The sequence below is a fragment of the Ammospiza nelsoni genome, chromosome 5 (assembly GCF_027579445.1).
Source record: "Ammospiza nelsoni isolate bAmmNel1 chromosome 5, bAmmNel1.pri, whole genome shotgun sequence".
In the NCBI taxonomy this organism is placed as follows: domain Eukaryota; kingdom Metazoa; phylum Chordata; class Aves; order Passeriformes; family Passerellidae; genus Ammospiza; species Ammospiza nelsoni.
Window position 1 is genome coordinate 61,937,355 of NC_080637.1, and position 20,873 is coordinate 61,958,227.

The window sequence follows — 20,873 nt, forward strand, 5'->3', positions numbered from 1 at the left end:
TCGTGTCAGCAAGCCTAGTGGGTTTCAGAGATCCTTGATTTTGTGACAAACCCTCCAGTAGCAATACAATCAAACCTAAAATCCCAAAAGTCTGCTCACCTGTATTAGACAAAGCTGTATTTTAAATTTGTTTTTGTTGAATCCCTGAGATGCGTTATTTCCTCCTTATGTACAGTTAGAGTTCACCCAATGGGATGTTTTGCTGCCATTGTCTCCATCTCTGTGATGCACAGAGGCCGGATATCATAAGTTACACATGAGAATAAGGTTTATGGGATCAAGTAAAATCCTTCCTATTGCTTTTACTTTTTCTTTTCCTACCATGTGACTTGATATTCTGCTCTGTTGTCTGAAAGAAGAGTAAAGTTTAAATCTTGAGCCAACATGTACCTGAATTTACAGCATTTACAGATGTGCTGATTGTACTGCTTAAGATGTGAATAAGGATAGAATCTGTGTCTATACAAACTGTGTGTGCCAAAGATCTATGCTACTCTGTTTTGCCCTGTGCAGATATGTTTGCATTTAAATGTTATATGCAGCAGATTTAGGAAGCTGGCTGACTATTCACTGGCAGCATGGAGCAGAGCCATGATCATCCTCTGCTCTCTTAGATCCCTTTTGATCCCTTTTGCCTCTCCAGTATGAGCTAAAAAGACATGGGGTAGCCTGTTTGAGTCTTTGATAAGTACAGGTCAGGAAGAAGATCTTAATTCCTGCCCAATAATTTCATTTTGTTCCTGGGTTATATAGATTTTGCACATTGTGCAATGTCAGTAAAGCAAAATGAAAAAGTCGAAGTCCAGAAAATAGTCCTTTTCAGAGAAGAAACAGTTTGCTGGGTTTTCTTTAATAACATAATTTTCATGCCCTATCCAGGACCAGGAAAGCTCTTTCCCCAGAGTACTTTCTGTTCAGAGGCTCTCTCCTAGATGGTGCTTCCTAGATGGTAAGTGCATCTCCCTTCTGCTGTGCCCAGCATGCTGCCTGCTTCATGTGTGCTTATGGAGGATAGTTCTGAGTGTAACACTAGAGAGGAGTTCCTTCTTGTTACACTGAGCAGGTAAAAACGGAGCTGAGTCTCCCACTTCCCTCTAAAAAATTAAACAGGCCCTTCATCTAACAATCAAAATATCTGCTGTAGCTTTCTCTTGCCACAGAGAGGCAGGTTAGCCTTTTCCTTGTCCCTGAGGCAGGTTAGAAGCTTGGTTTATCAGTGCCTCTGCTGTGATGAGCAGACTTAACTGCATGCACTGCCAGAGCTCAGAGTGCAGCCAGTTGTGGCAATTCACTGCTTGGTGTAAGGCTGAGCTCTTCACCCTGGTTTCTCTGCAGGTGCTGTAGTCTTTAGGCACTAAAATTTTTAGGTGACAGAAATGTACCTCCCTCTCCTTGTAACCCTGTGGTGGAGAGCTGCACTTGTATTTGACCCAGACTTTGTCAAAGCAGATGACTTATCAGGGCCTTACATCAGGCTCCAGAGCACAGGAATTAGCAGCTGAAATGGATGGCATCTGCTTTTACAAAAGCTTCAGCATGGGGAGGCTTAAATTTTTAATGCTCAAAACAAAACCAAATTCTCCTTGGCAATTTCTAATCAACATTCCTTGTCTCTCATGAGGGACATTGATAAAAGCCATAGTGAGAATCTGTTTGGTTTTTGGAGAAATCTGGATGGGTAGATGTGTTCAATTTTTGTCTTTAGTATTTGGTATTCCTGTGAGGTGCCAAAACCTACAATGCTACATTACTGTGCTCTTGTGTCAAAACTGCAGAGTGAATGAACCTGATTTCATTCACCCAAATAAATGCAAAGCAGATAAGAAAAAATCACATCTGGTGAAGCACATTGTAGATGATAAATACTTTTGAGGTTAGTAATATAAATTATTTGGCAATGACAAGATTCATAATACGTGCTTTATTTAGTGAATCCCCCTATTTTTGTGTATTTTTCTGAGTAGAATAAATTTTCCTTGAGCATATTGCTAATTCAGAGTCAATATCTGTGGCCGAACATTTGATTTATAAAGAGCTCCTAAGCATATTATTGTTCTTTAGATTCAGAATTTGAATTAATCCCATTAGACCCATCAAATTGAGTATATGCTTGCTATACTCTCATCAGAACAAATCAGATTTTTCTGTCACATATTTTAATGTAATCAATTCTTCTTATAAGACTGAAATCCATTTTATACATTTTAAATTATTAAGTTAATGTTTTCAGTGACTACTGTTTCATTAAGCCTTCTCTTTAAATTCAGCATTTAATGGGATAGGAATATTGCAGAATCATAGAATGTTAATGGTTGGAAGAGACCTTAAAGATCATCTAGGCCCAACCCATCCCTGCCATGGCCAGGGACACTTCTCACTAAACCAGGCTGCTCAAGGCCTTACCCAGCCTGACCTTAAAAACTACCAGGGTTGGGGAATTCACAAGTCATTCTTGTGAATTCTATCTCACCACTCTCACAGTAATTTCTTCCTAATACCCAGCCTGAATTTCCCCTTTTTTCAGTCTGTACCCCTTACTCCTTGTCCTGCCACCAGAGTTCATGATGAAGGGTGTGTCATCAGCCTCCCTGTAGACATCTTCAGATGCTGGAAGGTTGCTTTGACGTCTCCATGCAACCTTCTGTTCTCCAGGCTGAGCAGCCCCAAATTTCTCAGCCTGTCTTTGTAAGGGAGATGCTCCAGTCCCCATAAAAACTTCACAGCCCTCCTCTGGACTTGCTCTGACAGTTCCAGGTGCTTCTTGTGCTGGGGGCAGCAGAACTGTACACAGCGCTCCAGGTGAGGTCTCAGAAGAGCAGAGGCAGACAATCCCTTCCCTTGACCTGCTGGCCACTTTCCTTTTCACAGACACCCAGGACATGCCTGGCTTTCTGGGCTAAAAGCTCACCCAGCTGGCTCATGCCGAGTTTTTCACCAGCCATCACCCCCAAGTCCTTCTCTGTAGGGCTGCTCTCAATCACTTCTCCACCTAGCCTGTAGGTGTGCAGGGACTGCCATGGTTTCTGTGCAGGACCTTGCACTTTGCTGACCTCCATGAGGTTTGCACTGTCCCACCTCTCAAACGTGCCAAGGTCCCCCTGGCTGTGTCCCTTTACTCCAGTGTAATGTGTTCACTGCTCCACCAAGGCTGCTGTGAGCAAGGAACTTGCTGTGGGCACGCTTGATTCCATTCTCCGTGCTGCTGACAAAGATGTTGGTCACAGTACTGACCCAAGACACACCACTCAAAAGGACATAAGGAATAAACTTGTGTTCTTGTGGAGCCACTGTGACTTCCCTGTCACAGGGGGTGTTTTAGGAGCCAGTGATGTTAGTGCAGCCCAGTTTGTCCATGCAGTCCTGCTCACACTATTTTCTGCTGTTGTTTCTCTGTCTTGCAGCAACTTCTGCTGATCGTTTTTACCGCATTGACAGATCTCAGGTAAATCCTTATTCATTTTTTGTTTCTATTCATTTCTTTATTTTTAAAGCTACATCAAATGCATCTTAAAATGAATTATCTGCCATTCTTCCTGTCTATTGCAAAATGTTACTCATGATGTCTCATGAGAAGTAGAGAAAAAACTCTGGGCTGCTTTTTAGTTGATCTAATTCATGTTGTTTTACTGAAGTCTTGTGTCTGCTGACCATCTGCCATTCTGTTTACTACCAATCTGATAGAGATCAGAATTTTCTGCAATTGTTTTCCTTATCAAATCTTACTTGGGACATCTGTGTAGCACCAACATATTTGTATTTATCTTTTCAATGTTGCCTTTAGGCACCAGAAGTCTTGCCTCCTGTATGTGCATGTGTGTGCCGTGAAATAGCTATGGAAATTAAGATATTGTTACAATTTGAGAATTATGAACAGAGATGCACAAAATATTCACAAGGAACCCCAAAACAATGTGTATCTCTGCTGGGTTCAAACCTGTGGCATAGATCTGACAATCTGAATATATTTTTAAAAAGACACTGAAAATTTTACAGGGCTTTTGGTGTTTCTGATTTGTAGCCAGAATGGGCCAATTAGTTGCTTAGCATTAAGCGCAAATTGTTGATTTCACACTGTGGTTGTTTGTATCTGGTCCCCCGAGAGCTGTGTAAGCTGTTTCTGAATCACATGAAAATGTTACTGTTTCTTAGCAAAAGCAGCTGGTGCTTTAGCTCAAGCAGAAGGAGCTGTGACTTTAGTTCAGAGTTCCCCTGTACCCTGTCTGCATGTAGACACTGTGGGACTTCTTTGCACACAGTCAAATAAATGCTTTGATGTTGTAATCTAACATTGGGAAGGCAGGGGTGAAGAAGATGCTGCTACAGACTAAACTGGGCAATTTGACTCTGTTTGGCTTATTCTGCATTTCTCCAATCCTTGATACTGTACTAATGGTCATTTTTAATGCCTACTCCTTCATCCTGTGATTCTGTGGGGAAAAAATTAAATACCGTGCGTTGGTGCCAGCACACAAACTGTGGCAAATTTCCTGCCTGTTTGCCTACATAGACAGGCATACTTACACTCAGTGTTTTTTTTTTGGAAGGCAATAAGCCTTCAGTGTCAATACCAAAAATAAAGGATTGAGAAAGAGAGCTTTGGTAATGGAGATGTGAAAACAGAATGTACAACTGGTGGAGATCTGGAAGAGTATCCCCAAACAGAGAAAAGTTCTATCAACCATCATCAAAGAAGAGACTTCAACTCTTGGTCCTCATTTCAAAATGTAGACCTCAGCTTTATGGGTAGACCTCCAGGTTTCATCAGAATGGCATAGTCATCAAGGAACAGCCTTTAAAATATTGCTGTGAGTGTGCAGCTTGCTCATGGAGAATCTTGTTTGACTTGAAATCAATGACATATAAATTGGTGACTTCTGTGGCATTGATGTTAATGTGTGTGTGAGTACACACTTACATGCAGAGTCCCTTGAATATTCTCCAGGGAACCTGACATGCACTCAACTCATTCTAGGGCAGCTGGGTACTCTGAGGGACCAGTGATGCTGCAGGTTCATTATTTGTTGCTTGTGTCACTCTGACAGGAACATTTGCACTTTGTGACGGAAATTTCGCAGGACGAGATTTTTATCCTGGACCCGGAGATGGTAATGTCTCAGCAGGTGGGAACGCCTCCAGGAATGCCTGACCTGGTAGTGGAGCAGGCAACTGGGTGAGTGCTGCTGGAATCTGCTTTTCAGCAGGTGTGTTAGAGATGGACTTCTCTTTCTGGCCCCCTTTTCTGGAGGATTAGGAGATGTGGGATGGCAGGTATTCTGTAGGAACAAGTCCAGCTGTGGTAATGACAGGAGAACAGCAGTGTAGCATCTACTCTTATTAGGCTTTCTGGAACACACAGCAGGACTAGTGGACTTCAGCACCTTTTAATCACCTCACACCACCTGACCCTAAATCCTGACATAAATCTCCTAACAAAGATTGAGTCACAAACTTCTCTGCGTTGTCAGAGTTCTGATCCCACTGTGTAAAGCCCTGAAGCCTTTGTGTCTAAGAATGATCATGAAGTGTCTCTGTTTCTTATCATCCTCTTGACAGACCAGAAATGCTTCTAATTGTCTTTAGGAACAGCACTCATAGTGAATTAATCTATTTTAACTTGCTATGGGCTGAAAAATGCTGGCAACCAATGAGCAAGGGAAGACAGCTTTGAAGTGGGGTGTGAATGCCTTTCTCTTGCTCCTTCTTTCCTTAGAATATCGGAGCGGTGGAACCCCACAGTTCGGAAGAGGATGCTGAGCGACAGCGGCCTTGGAAAGATTTCTCCCCACTACGAGGTACCTGACAAACCAAAGGACGCCAGCCAGACACATATGCTGCAGTAAGAGCCCTCTGCATTTCTCTGCTTGATGATGCACGGTCCCTGTCACCACAGACAACTCTTAATGTCTCCTTTAAGCTTAATTAATTGTGCCGAGATGCTGAAATTGCAAATACTTTTTGCTATTTCTCTTTTGCTTTGCCATTCTGTTCTTCCTCTTTGTCCGTTATTTTATATTCTTGCCTTTGTTTCATTCTCTGTGGCACCCTCCCCTTTTAATAAACCTAAATCCAAGTTTCTGAAAGAAAATGCCTTATTTTTGATGTCTGAAGTTACAGCTTAGAAAATCTTCTTGGCAACTGGTTTGGTGGAAGGTCAAAGCATTCACTCTCAAGGTAGTTCTGATGCAAATGTGATAAAACAGAAACCTCCAGAACTGCTGCTTGCTGTCAAAGATGTAGGCAAAGGTTTTCATGTAATCTTGAACCATGTAGGATGGTTGTACAGTCATTTTCTTTTTGATAATTTCCCCATAAAAGAAATTTTTTCCTTAGTACTATCTACTATGTTCAGATTGAGTTAAAAATACTTCTTTATTCTGCTTACCTATGTTAGAAATTGTTCTCAACTTTTTGGTTATTTCGCTTTAGATTTTCAAAACCATCAGTGGATCACTACCAAAGATTAGATGAGAAATGTCTGCCAGAAACTCTGTTGCTGGATTTGAAGTTATTTGTGACTTGGGGTTGTATTCCTCCTATCCCTCAAGTAAATAATGTATAATTGTGTTTCTAGTTCTACTGTATCAGTAGCCCCGTAGGCAGGTTTTAAGACTTAGGATAGAAAAATTAGGGTTAGTGACAATGTGGCCTTTTTTTCAGGTTTTTTTTAATGTTAGGATGTGTGTGGGGGAGGGCTGCAAGGTACAGGGCAGGCAGAGCCTACAGCTCTGGGACAGGTGCAGTGGGGATGGCAGGCTGTTTAGACATGAGGCTACCAACTGGAAACTTTCCAGCTAGCTGGAAAATGCTGTCAGGAGGAGATGTCATGGCAAGAAAGGGGGATCAAGGTAGCACTGCCAGGAGAAAATCACCTGTTTTTCTCCCTGAGGGATTCTGGACCAGTTCTTGATATTCTTTGCAAAGTGAAGAATGATGATTTCAGGTTCATTTTTTTCCATAGACTGGAATGGCAGGGTCCAAAAGCTGGCAAAGCTGTGAGAAAAATGATGCTTAGACAGCTCAAGGCAGTGTGGAGAGATGGTGAGAACAGGTGGACTAATTTCTTATTGATAAGAAGAGTGATTTTGTTTACATCAGCATGACTGGAAATGTTTGCTTAGCTGTAACAATTACATTTGGTGGATTTATTAAGTACAAAGTAAGCTAGTAGCATTGCTCAGAGTAAAGTGTCCCTGTCACTGCCTACTATGAGGAATTGTTTACAATTTCTCTAAACTTTAATTGTTTTGGCTGAATATTTCATGCTAAGACTCAGTCTATGATTCTTTTTCTTTTAGTAAACACTTTAACAAAAAAGCCAGTTCTTTATGAAGACAAGATTTGTGGGAAATGTGCTTCTTTAAATGACCTTCCTTCAAATAAATAAATCCAGTGGTCCTTTCCTGAGTTGTGTTAGTGCTGGTAGTGGAATGAACCTCATTGGAATGAAAATTTGGAAGCTTGACATTTAGTAAAATGTCATCATAATACCAGGGAGATGCCTTTTGCTGTCTTGAAAATTACCCCTGAATTGGCCCTGCTGATGAGGCTGTTCGTGCACTGTGGAGACACCTCAGATTCAAGAGCTTTGCTTTCCAAAGTTTCTGTCTGTACATGCTCACAGAGGAGTTATGCTCCTCTAGGCTTAATTCAGGTTGCAGACCTGAGGGAAGTGGGACTGTGCTGCTCATTATCTGATCTCCAGCAGCAGGGAGAAATGGGATGCATCAGTCCTGGTCAGATGGAGATGGTCAGAACAAGGTGTGTGAAGAAACAAGGAAAAGAGGTTGCAAGGAGTAGAAGCACAAAGAGAGCATGTGCAGGGATTTGGGGAACAGGATTAAAGGATGGGAGCTGTTCAGAGCACAGAGGATAACCAGGTGTCTGGGGAGTCGGAATGAAAATAATGACAAGGAGGAGGGCATGGGGTACAGATAGGTAAGAGATGAGTGAGACAGGCTAGGGGCATGGGGGAAGGGTCTGTGGCTGTTTCTCTCCAGAATAGAGAATTCTGAATTTAATCATGTTATTACACAGGTGAGTAAGCTCTGAAATATATTTAAAAACTGCCTCACTTGCCACCAAGGTGGAAGTGTATGGTAAGTGAGTCAGGGGACTGCAGTGGAGGCAGCAACCTGTTATTAAATTTAAGACAGTTGAATGATGCTCTGTGGGACTGGCTTCTCTTTTCAGCATGTGTGACAGAATTTTTGAATGGTGAGGATTTACAACAAACTTTTCACAAGTGGCCAGTTAACCATGGACTTTCTCATTCTGTGCATGTCCACAGTGAAGTAGGTTTGGTTACTGGGGGCCACTACAGAGGGATTTTTGAAAGAGTGTGGAGGGCTGGAAACTGTGAAATAGGATTTCTGTTCCCTCAGGTTGTATGACTAAAATGAATGGAAAGTTAGTGCCTGGTTTCCCAGCTGCAGAATACAGATAATATTGCAACCTCACCTTAAAGGAGCACAGGGAGGGCAAATTTCATGGTCTTGAGAAACCTGGATACTATGGGGAGACTCTGTCAGAGGTGCTTAGCAGGACATGAATCATTTTGCATTCTGTGCACAGTCTTGGCAGTGTGGAAGAAATAAATTTTGAGGCTGTGCAGTGCATATATGGGAGGATATCAAGAAGGTTTTGACTTAAACTCTGAGACAAGACTCCAGCAGAAGAAAATAGAAAGTGGCAAAGTGACTACAATTTTTCATAATATTTGAGTGAAACAGGGTTGAAGTATGATCCCAAATTTCCAAGCTTCTGGATGTTTAACTTAGCAATCTAAAAAAAAAAAAATCTAACATGGCACTTTAAAGAAAAAAATTAGTACTCTAGAAAGCATTATTATATTTTGGCAGCCGAAGTTCCTCATGGGTTTTTTTCCAGAGATTTGTCCCTTCAGAAATTATTTTTCAATTAAAACTCGAAAAAAGGATTTCAGCAAAATTCCTAAACAGGAATATGGCAGAGTACAGAGCAGTCAATTCCTCCTGTACACAGAGCTCTCATGGATCTTCTAAGAGTCATCAGCATCCAATGTTTTATTGAGTCAGAGATATTGTACAGCCAAAATACATTATCCTATAGCCTAGGGCAAATGACAGGAGACTTGGTGTGAGAGAAAGGGATCATTGTTGACTCACTGGGAGTGCTTTCTCAGTGGTCATTTTTTCTCCTAAACAGGATATGACCACAGCTGGTCATAATGTATCTTCAGGATGCTTAGAGTGTATCTGTCATCACTATATACACACATACAGATGTGTGTATATACATATTTATATATGTATATACATATATATAAAACTTCTTTAAGATAAAGTAATTCTTTCTGACAAGTGAGGAATGTAGCTAAAATTTCAAAGTTGAATGAACTCTTATATTATTTCAATAAATGAAAGCAGAGAACAGAATACATGTTCTGAAACTAATTCTAATGTTAGGTGTTTCTTTTGATCACAAGCTTGTTTGGTAAAAGCATAGTGTGAATATAATGGTTTTGAGGCAGGGGTCTTTCTGAGATAAAAATTATGCTTTTTCTTCAATTAACTGAATTCATGTTAATTTCAGGTAGGTGTTGGTTAATAGTATTTCATGTTGTGTTCCTTATTTGATGGCTCTTTGATCTGTGGTGGATTGTACAGGACATGAAACAGTGTCTTGATGCAGTAACCATGAGCTGGGGCAGATTGTAGTTTAATAGGGATATCAATTAGTGTGAACGCTGTATTAAAAAAACACATTGGGACGACAATTTACTGGGACTAGAGGTGCTTGATCTTGAAAAAAAGATAAATATTCTAGTCTGACTGCACTGATGCTGGAAATTGGACCCTTCCTTTGTACATAAGTGGTTTCATCCTATGATTAAATGGTGCAGTGAGATGCAGACGACCTTACAGCTTGCTGAGCGTTTGTTGTTGGCCATATATTTCTCTTCTTGGTTGTCACCCTGTTATGTGATGAGAGCTGGAAAATTCGATAAAATAAAAACCCCAACAGCATACAGAGATGAAAAGGTGACTATATCTTGGTAGAAGTTTAATCTATGTCTTTTAACTGAAGTCATTAATTTTCCCACCATTCAGGGCAGCAACCAGCTCTTTTCTAGCCTCTGTCCAGCTGTGATGGTAATGTGTTTCCCAAGCTGCTGGCTGCATTTTCTGGATCAAGTGCATGGCTTGTGAAGGGTGGGCGAAGGTTGGCCAGGATGATGCCATCTGGTCTTGTTAGGGAGAGGAAGAAATAAATGCCTGTAGGTGCTGGAAGATGGCTGCAGCCCTTTCCACTAAATAGACATTAATTAGCTAGTAATACCATCCAGGCATTGCTTTATGAAGCTGTAATAACCTAGTTTCTCAGAGGGAAGAAGAAAAAGGCTAAATGCCAAGTGTTTCACTCAGCCTCAAGGATCTGATCATTGCCCAGGAAATCAGTGTGACAACACAGATGTTACAAGGTGGTTTAGGGTATTTTTTAAAGAGAAATTTTCATGTATTACAAGATGATAAGAGCATCAGGGATACAAATTTGCATGTTAAAGGAGAAAGAATGCTAGCTTAGTGGAAGCTTAAAAAATATAAAAACATGATTCAAAGCATGCTAGGCAGGGACTGCCTGGTGACAGTGAATCTTTAAAATTTCAAAGGTTGGTAAGGACATGAAAAATCTAAGAGTTTGCCTGAAAAAATATTGTGTTGGAAAACTCAGCATTGGCTCCTAAATAGGCAGAGTTGTCTACTCTGGTGTTTTTGATAGCAAAATCTTAATTAATTTTCAGGTTCAGATTTAGTTCAAGCTGCATTTATAAAATTACACTGCAAGAGTGAAGTGTGTATGTCTTAATCAGGTATTTGTGTACCTGTAAGAATTGCTTTCCATTTTGCAGATGAGACTCCATGAATACTGATTGCTTTCAAACAAATCTTATTTTAGTGAAGGTGTAAATCACCATTACCTTTACTGTAGACTCCTGTGTAGTCCTTATAATGGAACTCAAATATAACAGAATGCAGTGTTTTTTTGCTTAGCTCTCTTTTTTCTTTCTCTTCTGTTGTCTTGGATACTTTTACAAATAGCATCTTTCTCACTACCTAAAAGTGGAGCATGAGAGATTTGCCTAAAGCAACTCTGCCTCTTGCTAGGAAAGTGATGTAAAAAAGGTGGGGTTGGCACTGGAAAGGAAGATGTAGACCCAAAGAAGAGGGAAAGTGTTGTAAAGAGGACTTAGAATTATTCATAAGAAGGTAAACATGGATTAAATAGGGAAAAAAATTTGAAGAAAGCCATGAAGAATAAATTATAAGAATACAGCAAATGAATAAGGAATTGTTTGGAATGAAAGCAAGTTCCCTAAGAGAAACCGAGTGTGAAAAAAGTGATGCATTTTAGTGTGGGGTTTGATCCTGTATCTTTAAAGCTTTTGCTATTTGTCAGCATGTTGCAGTCACAATACTTAACATTTTATACACATCCCAGATAGGAGCTGCAATTTATCCACCATTAGGAAAACCTTTCTTCAGTTCCTCTATAAATCTTCCATTATCCCCACTGATGAAGAATTCTTTGACAAGGATGGCACCTGTTAATTTTTTTAGTCTAGTGCACAGGTGTGGTAAAAAATGTAATGTATTTTAAGCTTCTCTTGTGAATACAGTTTCTCTATGTACATTGAGTTCTTAGCAATATTCATTGTTTTGGGAGATTTTTCAGTGGGGAAAAAATGCAAGAATTGTTCAGGGACTCCTGGCCATGTCTAATTAGTAAACACACCTTGACTCAGCTGTAGAAGAAAGGCAGAGTTGGAAGAGGAAAACAATGCTGAAAAGAGAGAGTGGAGAGGAATGTTCATACTGAAATACCTTTGTAAAGACTGGCCTGCATGAGAAATGCTCTTGGTTTATTCTGAGTGGGTAAAACTTGAGAACAGATGCTCTCAACTCAGGATGTGCTACTTCAGCTGGAGTGGAAACATCTCAGAGATGGCTCTGGGTATGGAAAGATCCTGACACTTAGTTCTGGTGTCTGAGGGTACAAAAGCAGGACAAAGGCAAGTGGTGCCACACACAAGCCCTGCTAGGTCAGAAGATGAGCCACAGCTTTCTGGTGATGGCATGCACTGGACCTGAGGGACCTTTGCAAACAGTGAGGATCAGATGGTTCTGGAAGCTATTAAAAACAAACTTTCAGCAACTTCTGGTGTTACCTTTAAGTGATTGCATACAGGCAAAACCTTATTTAATAATCTCTTCCCCTGTTTTAATTAGTAGAATTTTTATGTCACTACTGTCAAGTCTGGCCTTATCTATAGAGAGCTGGGCTGTATAAAATTCATGGGTATTACTTAAATTTTTCTGCAACATTCATTAGTAATTGGTACTTACATGTCATCCTGACAACCCCAGCCCAGTAATACTGAGCTTTAAGACACCATTTTTGGTTCTGCTCTTGTTAAGCATAATTGGGCAAAGAAGAAATCAGAAATTGGTTTAGATTTGCATGTCTATAACCTTATTTATATATGTGAATGCAATGCAGAGAGTGTGTGTTTTCTTCAAGAATGAAGTTTCAGCCTGTGCTGTTGAGGCAAAGGTGTTTTAGTAACAGCGTGCACATGTGAGTTGGGTTTGTGCATCTTCCCCTTCGATAGATGGCAGAAACAGAGCACATCCTCTACTGGATCCTGTACTGTGTTCTTTATCTCCTCAGTACTTATTACCAATACATTTTATCACTCAGCATTTAGCTCCCCAGAGTAGACTGGGTGGGATTTTGGCTTCCTCTTTTCTCACCAAGCTGCCCCCTCTTAATCACTTTTGTGGCATCTCAACACCTGATGCACAGCTGAGAAAATTCGCCCTGCTGGCAAATTATTTTCACAGACAGTGACATGCAAAGCACTCCTACACAAGATGAGACTACAAATCGGCTTCTTTAGAGAGATCTTGCTTCTTGACTGGCATCCCACTTTCCAAAAGGGAAATGCAAGCAGTCCAGCTCTCCTCCTCTCCTTGGGGCAGCTTCAAGCAACAGAATGCACACGCACTTGACAAAGGAACAATCTTACCTGAATGGTAAAAAGTCAACTACCACCTAGCTTGAAAATGCCTTCTGAATATTTCAAACAGACAAAGGGGCAAAGCCAAGTTTTCCACGTGGAATGTAAGTTTTTATTTTGGGCTGCATTTAAAAGATAAAAAAAAAAATCTTGTTGGCAAAGTAGAGATAGCTGGGTACCTTGGTTGCCTTGAAGTGGTTTACCTTAACATTTACAAATCTGCTTTCCACTCTTTGACTGATAGATAAAACTGAAGCAATAGAGTTTATTTTCTGTGACGGTGTTCAGAGGGGTCTGAGGAAGAGGGAAGAGACAAGGATCTGACTCTGTTTCAGAAGGCTGATTTATTATTTTATGATATATATTATATTAAAACTATAGTAAAAGAATAAAAGAAAAGATTTCATCAGAAGGCTAGCTAAGAATAGCAAAAGAAAGAATGACAACAAAAGCTTGTGGCTCAGACAGAGTCTGAGCTAGCTCACTGTGATTGGCCATTTATTAGAAACAACCACGTGAGACCAATCACAGATGCACCTGTTGCATTCCACAGCAGCAGATAATCATTGTTTACATTTTGTTCCTGAGGTCTTTCAGCTTCTCAAGAGGAAAAATCCTAAAGAAAAGATTTTTCATAAAAGATGTCTGTGACAATTTTCTCTCTTTTTTTTTAACAACTGTGTTCTTTCTCCCCCTTTGCCTGCATCCTTGCTTACCTACTTTGGTCCTTGATTTGCAAAGCAGAATCTTCTCTGAGAGGTAAAACAGCTTTACAGCAAAGTAGACAGCAATATGTCAAGAGAAAGACTTCTCATAATCTCATTTTCTTTTTGTCTGGGTAAAAGAAAATGACATTTGATAATTTAATTTTTAGGGCCTACTGCTTTCCCTGTATTGGACTTGTGGTAACTGTACCTGGCAGGAGCAGGGTAGCAATAGTGGATCTGACAATGCCACTGCACAATGTGAATATCCCTCTCTCCAGCTTGATGGACTGGAAACAACAGACCTACAGTCCCCAGTGACATTAAAGGTGCTGGAAAAGGGGATGGATGGGTTTACTGGGGTGATAAAGGATGATTGACAGAAAGGTATATTCTTCTGGGTATACTTTAACCACTCTTACAAATATAGGTCAAGTATTCTCTGGCATGGCAGACTTAAAAGCCAATCAAGGCTGGAAAATTTGTGTACCTTGTAGTTTTAGACATGTATGTCTGTATTTATGTGTACTTTTTACTCATTTGTAGGAGTTGAGGTAAGAAAAAAACCAAAACAACAAAAACCCAATCCCAAACCTCCCAGTCCTAGTTTTCTGGGCATTGCACAGGAATAGCAAGCCTGTGTCCATGTGCTCTGTGCCTGCCATAAGGAGCTGCCATCTGCTTGGAGAGGAGGCTGGTTCTTAATGTGTTCTCACTCAGTACCAAGCTGTCTTATCAAAGCCAAAACCAGTGAGCTTCAGAGCTTGGGTAAGAAACAGCCCTGTACATGTGTTACACACACATTGGGCTACAAACTCTGTTCAAGCTTTCACACCTGGACATCTCATTAGATGCATTCAGACTCTATTTTGGTTCCTGTTCATATCCTTAAGTTCTGGTTTAACAGACTTGCAAAGAGAATAGAAATGTAGTTTGGTAAAATAGCTGCTCTAAGATATCACACAGAAGTACTACTTCACCTGAGTTGACTGTGTTAAATTTAAAAAACCCAAACCTTTCAATAATTCTTCAAATATCTTCATGTTTGTATTTCTGCTGTGGCTGAAAACTGGGAAATATCAAAAATACCATGCAACAAAAAGGTAAAGACAAAGGAGAGTTGCGTGAAAATAGGTCACCTTTTGAGGTTTGCAATGGAGTATTTTAGACCTGCAGATATTAGTGAGGCTGGGGACGATATTCTGACATGTGCCCTCACTTGACTCATGGCACAAAATGAGGTTTTTCGCTGAGGCTGCTTGGGAAGTTGATTTTTTCCCAGGCTGTGTGTCTTGGCACGGCTGCTCTGCAGGGAGCTGCCCTTTCCCTTCCATGTCTGGTGTGAGTGCCTGAGTCCCCTGGCTCTGGGCTGGTGTGGCAGGGTGTAGGAGCTACAGTGCCTCTTTAACACACCCGCCAAAGGACTTGGGAGAGCAGAGAAACTTCTGGAAGCTTCAAAACATTCACTTTGTCCCTGCTTCCTGCTGCTCCTCTGCATTAGGAAAGGCCCAGTAAAACCCACAGCTTTGTCTTGGTAGCTGAGACAGAGTGTTTAGCAGTGCTGGCACTGGGGTGTGAGCAAGGGAGGGAAATACTAGGGGAGCAGGGCCATAACAGAGAGCCTTGCTGAGCTTCTGGCAGTGCTGATGCCCATGGGCCAGCAGGGACAGATGGACATGGCTAAATTATGCCAAGAGCTGAAATCAGAGAGCCAGAGGTGGCTTGGAGCCAGTGTAACTCTGACTCCTAGATGGCTGTTTCTGTGCCAGACATCTAAAAGTGCAGCACAAAAGCCATATCTGAAACTCCCAATAGAAGTTTTTTCTCCATCAATTAGTCTATAGCAGGAGTGTAAACAGCTCAGCAGTTCTGCTCTGCCTAGGATCCCTGTGTTGTGCATATTAACTAAGGTGATTTTTTAATTTTTAGATTCTTTTGTAAACGGTGGCAGGAAAGTGAGGGTTTCTTAGTGCTTAGCACTTGTGAAAATCAGGTGACTTATTTTTTAACATAATTGCAATAATCTGTTTCTGAGGGATTCATGTGTTTCTGGAACAAAATGCTGTTTCTCAAAAGTGTCTGGTTTGCATTGTTCTACAAACACACCATTTAGGGTGGCTTCTGGATTGTTTAGAAACCCAAAGTGGCCTAAAATTATTTGGGTAGTATCTCAACACACCAAGCAGCTGATGTGCCTTCACCTCCATCTAGCCTGAGGGCCAAGAGAAGCTGTGTCTTATGAACAAGGTTATACCTGAGGTGCCCAAAATAGGGTTGTCATGGTATTGTGCTTAGCAAAATAATTTCTTTCTCAAGGTTAAATAAAGCTGAAATCCTAACAAAGTGACCTCTGTTTTAATCTTTTCCTGGAAGAAGTAAAAGTGCACTTATTTGTTGTTGAGGAAAAGCCAGATGTTTTGCTACCTAATAGATATGTTTTTATTCTTATGTAGAATGCTGAGGAAATGCATAAATGCAGCCACTTTAGCTCCTGTTCCAGGTCTTCTTAACAGTGGCCTGTGTCAAACAACATCCAGTCCCTTGGCATGCAGGTTGTTGTTTCACTAAAGCATAATGTCCTTAGATTTCACTTTCTATTGGTCAGTGAGGATTTTGAAGATTTAATTAAAGTCTGGAAATGGAAGAAGGGCATTTCAAAGAAGCTGGGATAGGACCTTCTTCAAAATAATTCTCTTGCATTCCACTGAGATGTTTTAGTGCCATGTGATGATAAGAGAAAGGCCAAGCATTTATAAAAAGACAAAACAAAAAAATGAATCCAGACAAACTGTGATTATCCTACAATGATCTTGCTGCTCATTTGGAAAGACCTTCTTTTTCAACTAAATACCAAGCCTTGCTCAGGTCATGTTTTGAGGTGGAACTATTTTATCCAAGATGAATTTTATAGAACACTTCTCTATCCTTTTTCTCCTTTTAAAAAATTAATGATAAGCAGGTTTGGGTTTATAACTGATTTAGCAATAAAATCTTCTATTCCCTTTTAAGCAGCAATTCCTAGACAAGTCCTCTGGGTGTCAGTACAGCTTCAGGTATAGCTGCATTGTGGTTTTACATGTCTTCATTAAAACATTCCTCAGTGGACAGTGGAAAGGTAAGAGATAAAAAGTTAGGCAGTAGTGCAAAAAGACATGGTTCAATATAGGGGACACTGACATGCCTGAGACCCAGCCTGGAACACATCTGAGCTGCCCTGCTTTCCCAAGAAGCACCAATTACTCTTCTGTATGTTGGACTGCGTGTGAACAGCCTAAGGCTGTGATTGCTGCGCAGGGGGAGATGGAGGCTGCTGAAGGAAGTGATGCCTTGTGAAGGCTGACCCAGAACAGAGACTAGGTGGAGCTAAAAAATAAAGTAGATATTTATTAGGAGGCCTCAATAGGTACATCTTGGGCAGCACAAGAGCCCAGCCAGGGCTGCACCAAAATGAACCCAAAATGGTCACAAAAATGGACAACTGGTCACGAGGTCTCACATTTTTATAAGTTCTGGTTCATTTACATATTGGAGTTAATTGTCCAATTACACCTTTAGGTTATTAAGTCTCATCCTTCTTGTTTTTCTCTCTTCAATCCACATTGATTATGTTCTTAGGCTTGAGATTTGGACTTGGTCCCAAGCTAGGAAAGGAATTGTTTTGTCTCCCTACTCTGTGAAGAGAGCTCACCATCTTTAATATGCAGCTCAGAAGTACACTCTGAAGCAGTACAGAATCTGAAAAATATAAAAGCTACAACTGAGGCATCAGAAGTTACAGAGATGCTAGAAAGAATATGGATCTTGTCCTTTAGTAGGATTAAGAAAGGATAAGATCTCTAGTGTTTGTCTCTAGATGGTCATTGCAGGTTACAGGACATGTCCAAACAGATTTCTGCAAACTGATAAATAACTTGAATGGAATTTCTCAGATTCAGGGGGCTTTGCTGGTCAGCATTTTCCCATGTGTGTGAGGCAGTATAGTCATTGTCTATGAGAAATATTTGAGAGGAAAGAAGAACAGGACAAATGAGGTAGTAAAACCAGAAAGCTTTGTAGAGAGAATTAAAGAGTTGCAGAACAACTTGGTTGGGAACAACTCTGAATGTCATCTAATACAAATCTTCAGGATAGATCCAGCTAGATGAAGTTCAGAGCTTTTTCCAGATGAGTTTTAAATACCTTCAAAACTGGAGATTCAACAATCTCTTTACACAGCCTGTTCTTCTCTTTAATCATCCACATGGTAGAAATTTTTTTCCTTAACGTCCAATCTGAATTTCCCATGTGCCAGCTTGTCACTGTTGTTTCTTTCTTCATGCAGACTCTGTCTTCTTTATCCTCTCCTGTTAAGTAGTTAAAGGCAGCAATTAGATTTTGCCCAAGCCTTCTCTTCTTGCTTCCATAGCTTTTCTTCTTACTTCCCAGCTTCCATAGCCTGTCCTCCTATGCCCACAGCATCTCTGCAGCCCTTCCTGGAACTCAGCCTAATTTGTCAATGTCTGTCTTGTTCTCAAGTCTCACAAGCATGGAGTAGAGGCATTGGTTTACTCCTCCTGAAGTGCAGAACATTGCATTTGCCTTTGCTGAACTTGCTAACTTGCTGTGCTTCTCCAGCCTCTGATGGTCACTCTGAGCTGGGAATGTATAGGATCACAGTGAAAGTGTAGGGAAGCTCTTAGAAATTCTTAGGCTTTTATTTTTTCATCAAGTGCCATGCCCAGACTGAGCATTATCTGCTCCAGGAAAGAAAGCAGTTCTGCCTTTCTACCAGTAAAATTATGTACTGTTTGCAGCTAGGACTGCAGGGGACTCAGAGTTACAGGGGTATTGATACAAGTTGCTGAATGAGAGGGTTTCCTCACCTATATTTTAAAAACACTTAATGTGCTAAAATTTTTCTTCATTTGCAATCAGAGGATATGTGAATAAATCCCAACAGGGATTCCACTTTTGATTCTGAAGAGATGCACTTGCAAAATGAGAAGGAATGGGTTTAATTTGACAGCTCTTGCTCTCCCCTCATCACAGGCAGCTGTTGTCAGACTGAATTAAAAAGTTTGCAGAACTACATTCCTTAAGCAGGAAGAAAGTGGAATGGTCATAAACCCCAGTAGAATTGCTGCATAGAGATTGTTATTTGGCCTTTAAATATTAAATGGCTGGTTTTAAATAGGTCTGGTGCAGATGGTTTCTGCTTCAGGTTTATTGATTAAAATAGCTGCTTTACATCAGCTCAAACTTTTTTCTCCAGAGGCTTTTGTCTTCATGAATAATGTACTCTTTTGCTAAAATTTTGTTAGAATTCATCTCCTGGAGTCTGGCTGTATATCTCTGGGTTCCTAAGTCTCAGTTGACTAGGCTCAAAATTGTGACATTCCCTGCACTTCCCTCCTTAGAAATGAATATTCCTTCTTCCACCCAGCTACTCTAACAAGCCTAGTGCTTGCACATTGGGCTGTGCACTTGGAAACAGCTCTGACTGTTTGGCTCCCGGAGAGAGGTTTATATGATACTGAAGCTTGTCTTGCCTATACTGAGGATTAGATTTCTGCAGCAATTTATCCAAATCCTGCAAGAGTGACTGGGAAAATTCCAGTGAGCTTTGGATCAGACAGTGAATTTGGAGGCCTGTTGTGGTTTCAGGTGGGCAGGTCTCATGCCTTCTATATTGTAAGTATTCCAGTTTGCTGGATGCATCCTAGTGTGTGTAAGATCTGGCTTTTTTTTTTTTGCACCATTTTAATGGCTTTTTTATGCATTTCTAAAGATGTGTACCTTGATTTCTGGAAGATGCTTAAGGATTTTTTGTTAAGTCCAAAGGGTATTGTTTTGCTTGTATAAGAAGTGGTGGGACAGACCTTGCACAGCCTCCCCTTGCCGGCTGAGGCTTGCAAGTTCTGTTATCCCTCTGGCTGAGTTTGCCACTGCTGCAGGACCTGTAACAAAAGAGGGCAATGAACAGCATGGAAAGCAGACAGAGTAGATAAGATCTTTCTTGACAACGTGCTTTTCCTCCTCCTCCCTTCTGATCCTCTTTCCTATCACAGAAATGTCTTTACTCAAACTATCTGCTACAACAATAGATGTTTGTAAAACCAGAACAGGGAGAAAGTCAGATTAAAGCCTTTGATGAAATATGTGAAATCAGGCTCTCCAGTTTCATTTATGCATGGGAAAATAAATATCACTGTTGGTAGAAGAGATAATTGAATCTCATGACTCTGGAAATGTAGCCAGTCACAGATAATCTGGCCTGCCTTTACTCTCTTGGGGAGATGGTGACCCTTGCTTTCTACAAGTTAATTTTACACCAAGATAAAACCAGAAGAAAACCCCAGTTGATGTGTATATATACACATATAAAGAAAGAAGTTATTCCATTCTGAAATGGCCAAGAACAGGATATTGCAGTGCCTGAACCTTTTCCTGAAGATTTTTTTCTGTTTTGTTTAACCAAATGAAAATCTCTTCAAGATGTCATTTGGCAAAGTGTTTTGACCCAGGTGAGACCACAGATCTTGACAGTATATTATTTTTCCTGAAGTATCTCTGACCTGTCTCTAATTATTTTTTTTTTTTTTTAAGGCATGGAGGCTGTTAAGATGATAACTTGCTCCTTTATGACAGTGAAACACATAGCCAGGATCAAACTGGGGGGGGGAGCTGACACGCACTGGACAGATGGTTCCTGTGTGGGTGTTAGCAGATGAGAATCCTCCCTTCCACTGGAACACCTGTCTGGTGACCAGTGCTGCCACAGTCTGTCTCTCACACCTCTCTCGGACCCGAGGGAAAGATGTGTGACCGGAAATATGAGCATCTACTGGATTGTTTTGTCCTCTCAGGAAAGCCCCTGTGGCTGTGGAGAGGGTGGATGTGGTTTAGAGCAGGTCATTAGGCTTTCTCTCTTTCCTCCCTTAGAGCCTGCCATGAGCATGGGCTGGAGGAGTCAGTGCACAAAATGCCCAATTCCATTCAGTGTGGAGGTTTCTGCAGCCTCACTTCCTCCCATCACAGCTACAAACAAGACTCCCCTTGGTGCAGTTAGGAGAGGACTTGAGCAGTTAGGAAAGCCTCCCTCCCCCTGCTAAATTGTATGGCCTGGAATTGTA

General features: G+C 40.9%; 1 protein-coding gene across 6 annotated transcripts in view; it reads left to right on the plus strand.

The window, feature by feature from the left end:
- Nucleotides 1–20,873, plus strand: part of DGKI (diacylglycerol kinase iota) — a 199,444-nt gene that overhangs the window by 146,737 nt on the left and 31,834 nt on the right. For all 6 annotated transcript variants that reach the window (XM_059472537.1, XM_059472541.1, XM_059472540.1 and 3 more), the window contains 4 exons: nt 880–949; nt 3,402–3,442; nt 5,043–5,170; nt 5,711–5,836. In XM_059472537.1, the coding sequence (XP_059328520.1) occupies nt 880–949; nt 3,402–3,442; nt 5,043–5,170; nt 5,711–5,836 (365 nt within the window). The remainder of the gene's footprint in view (nt 1–879; nt 950–3,401; nt 3,443–5,042; nt 5,171–5,710; nt 5,837–20,873) is intronic.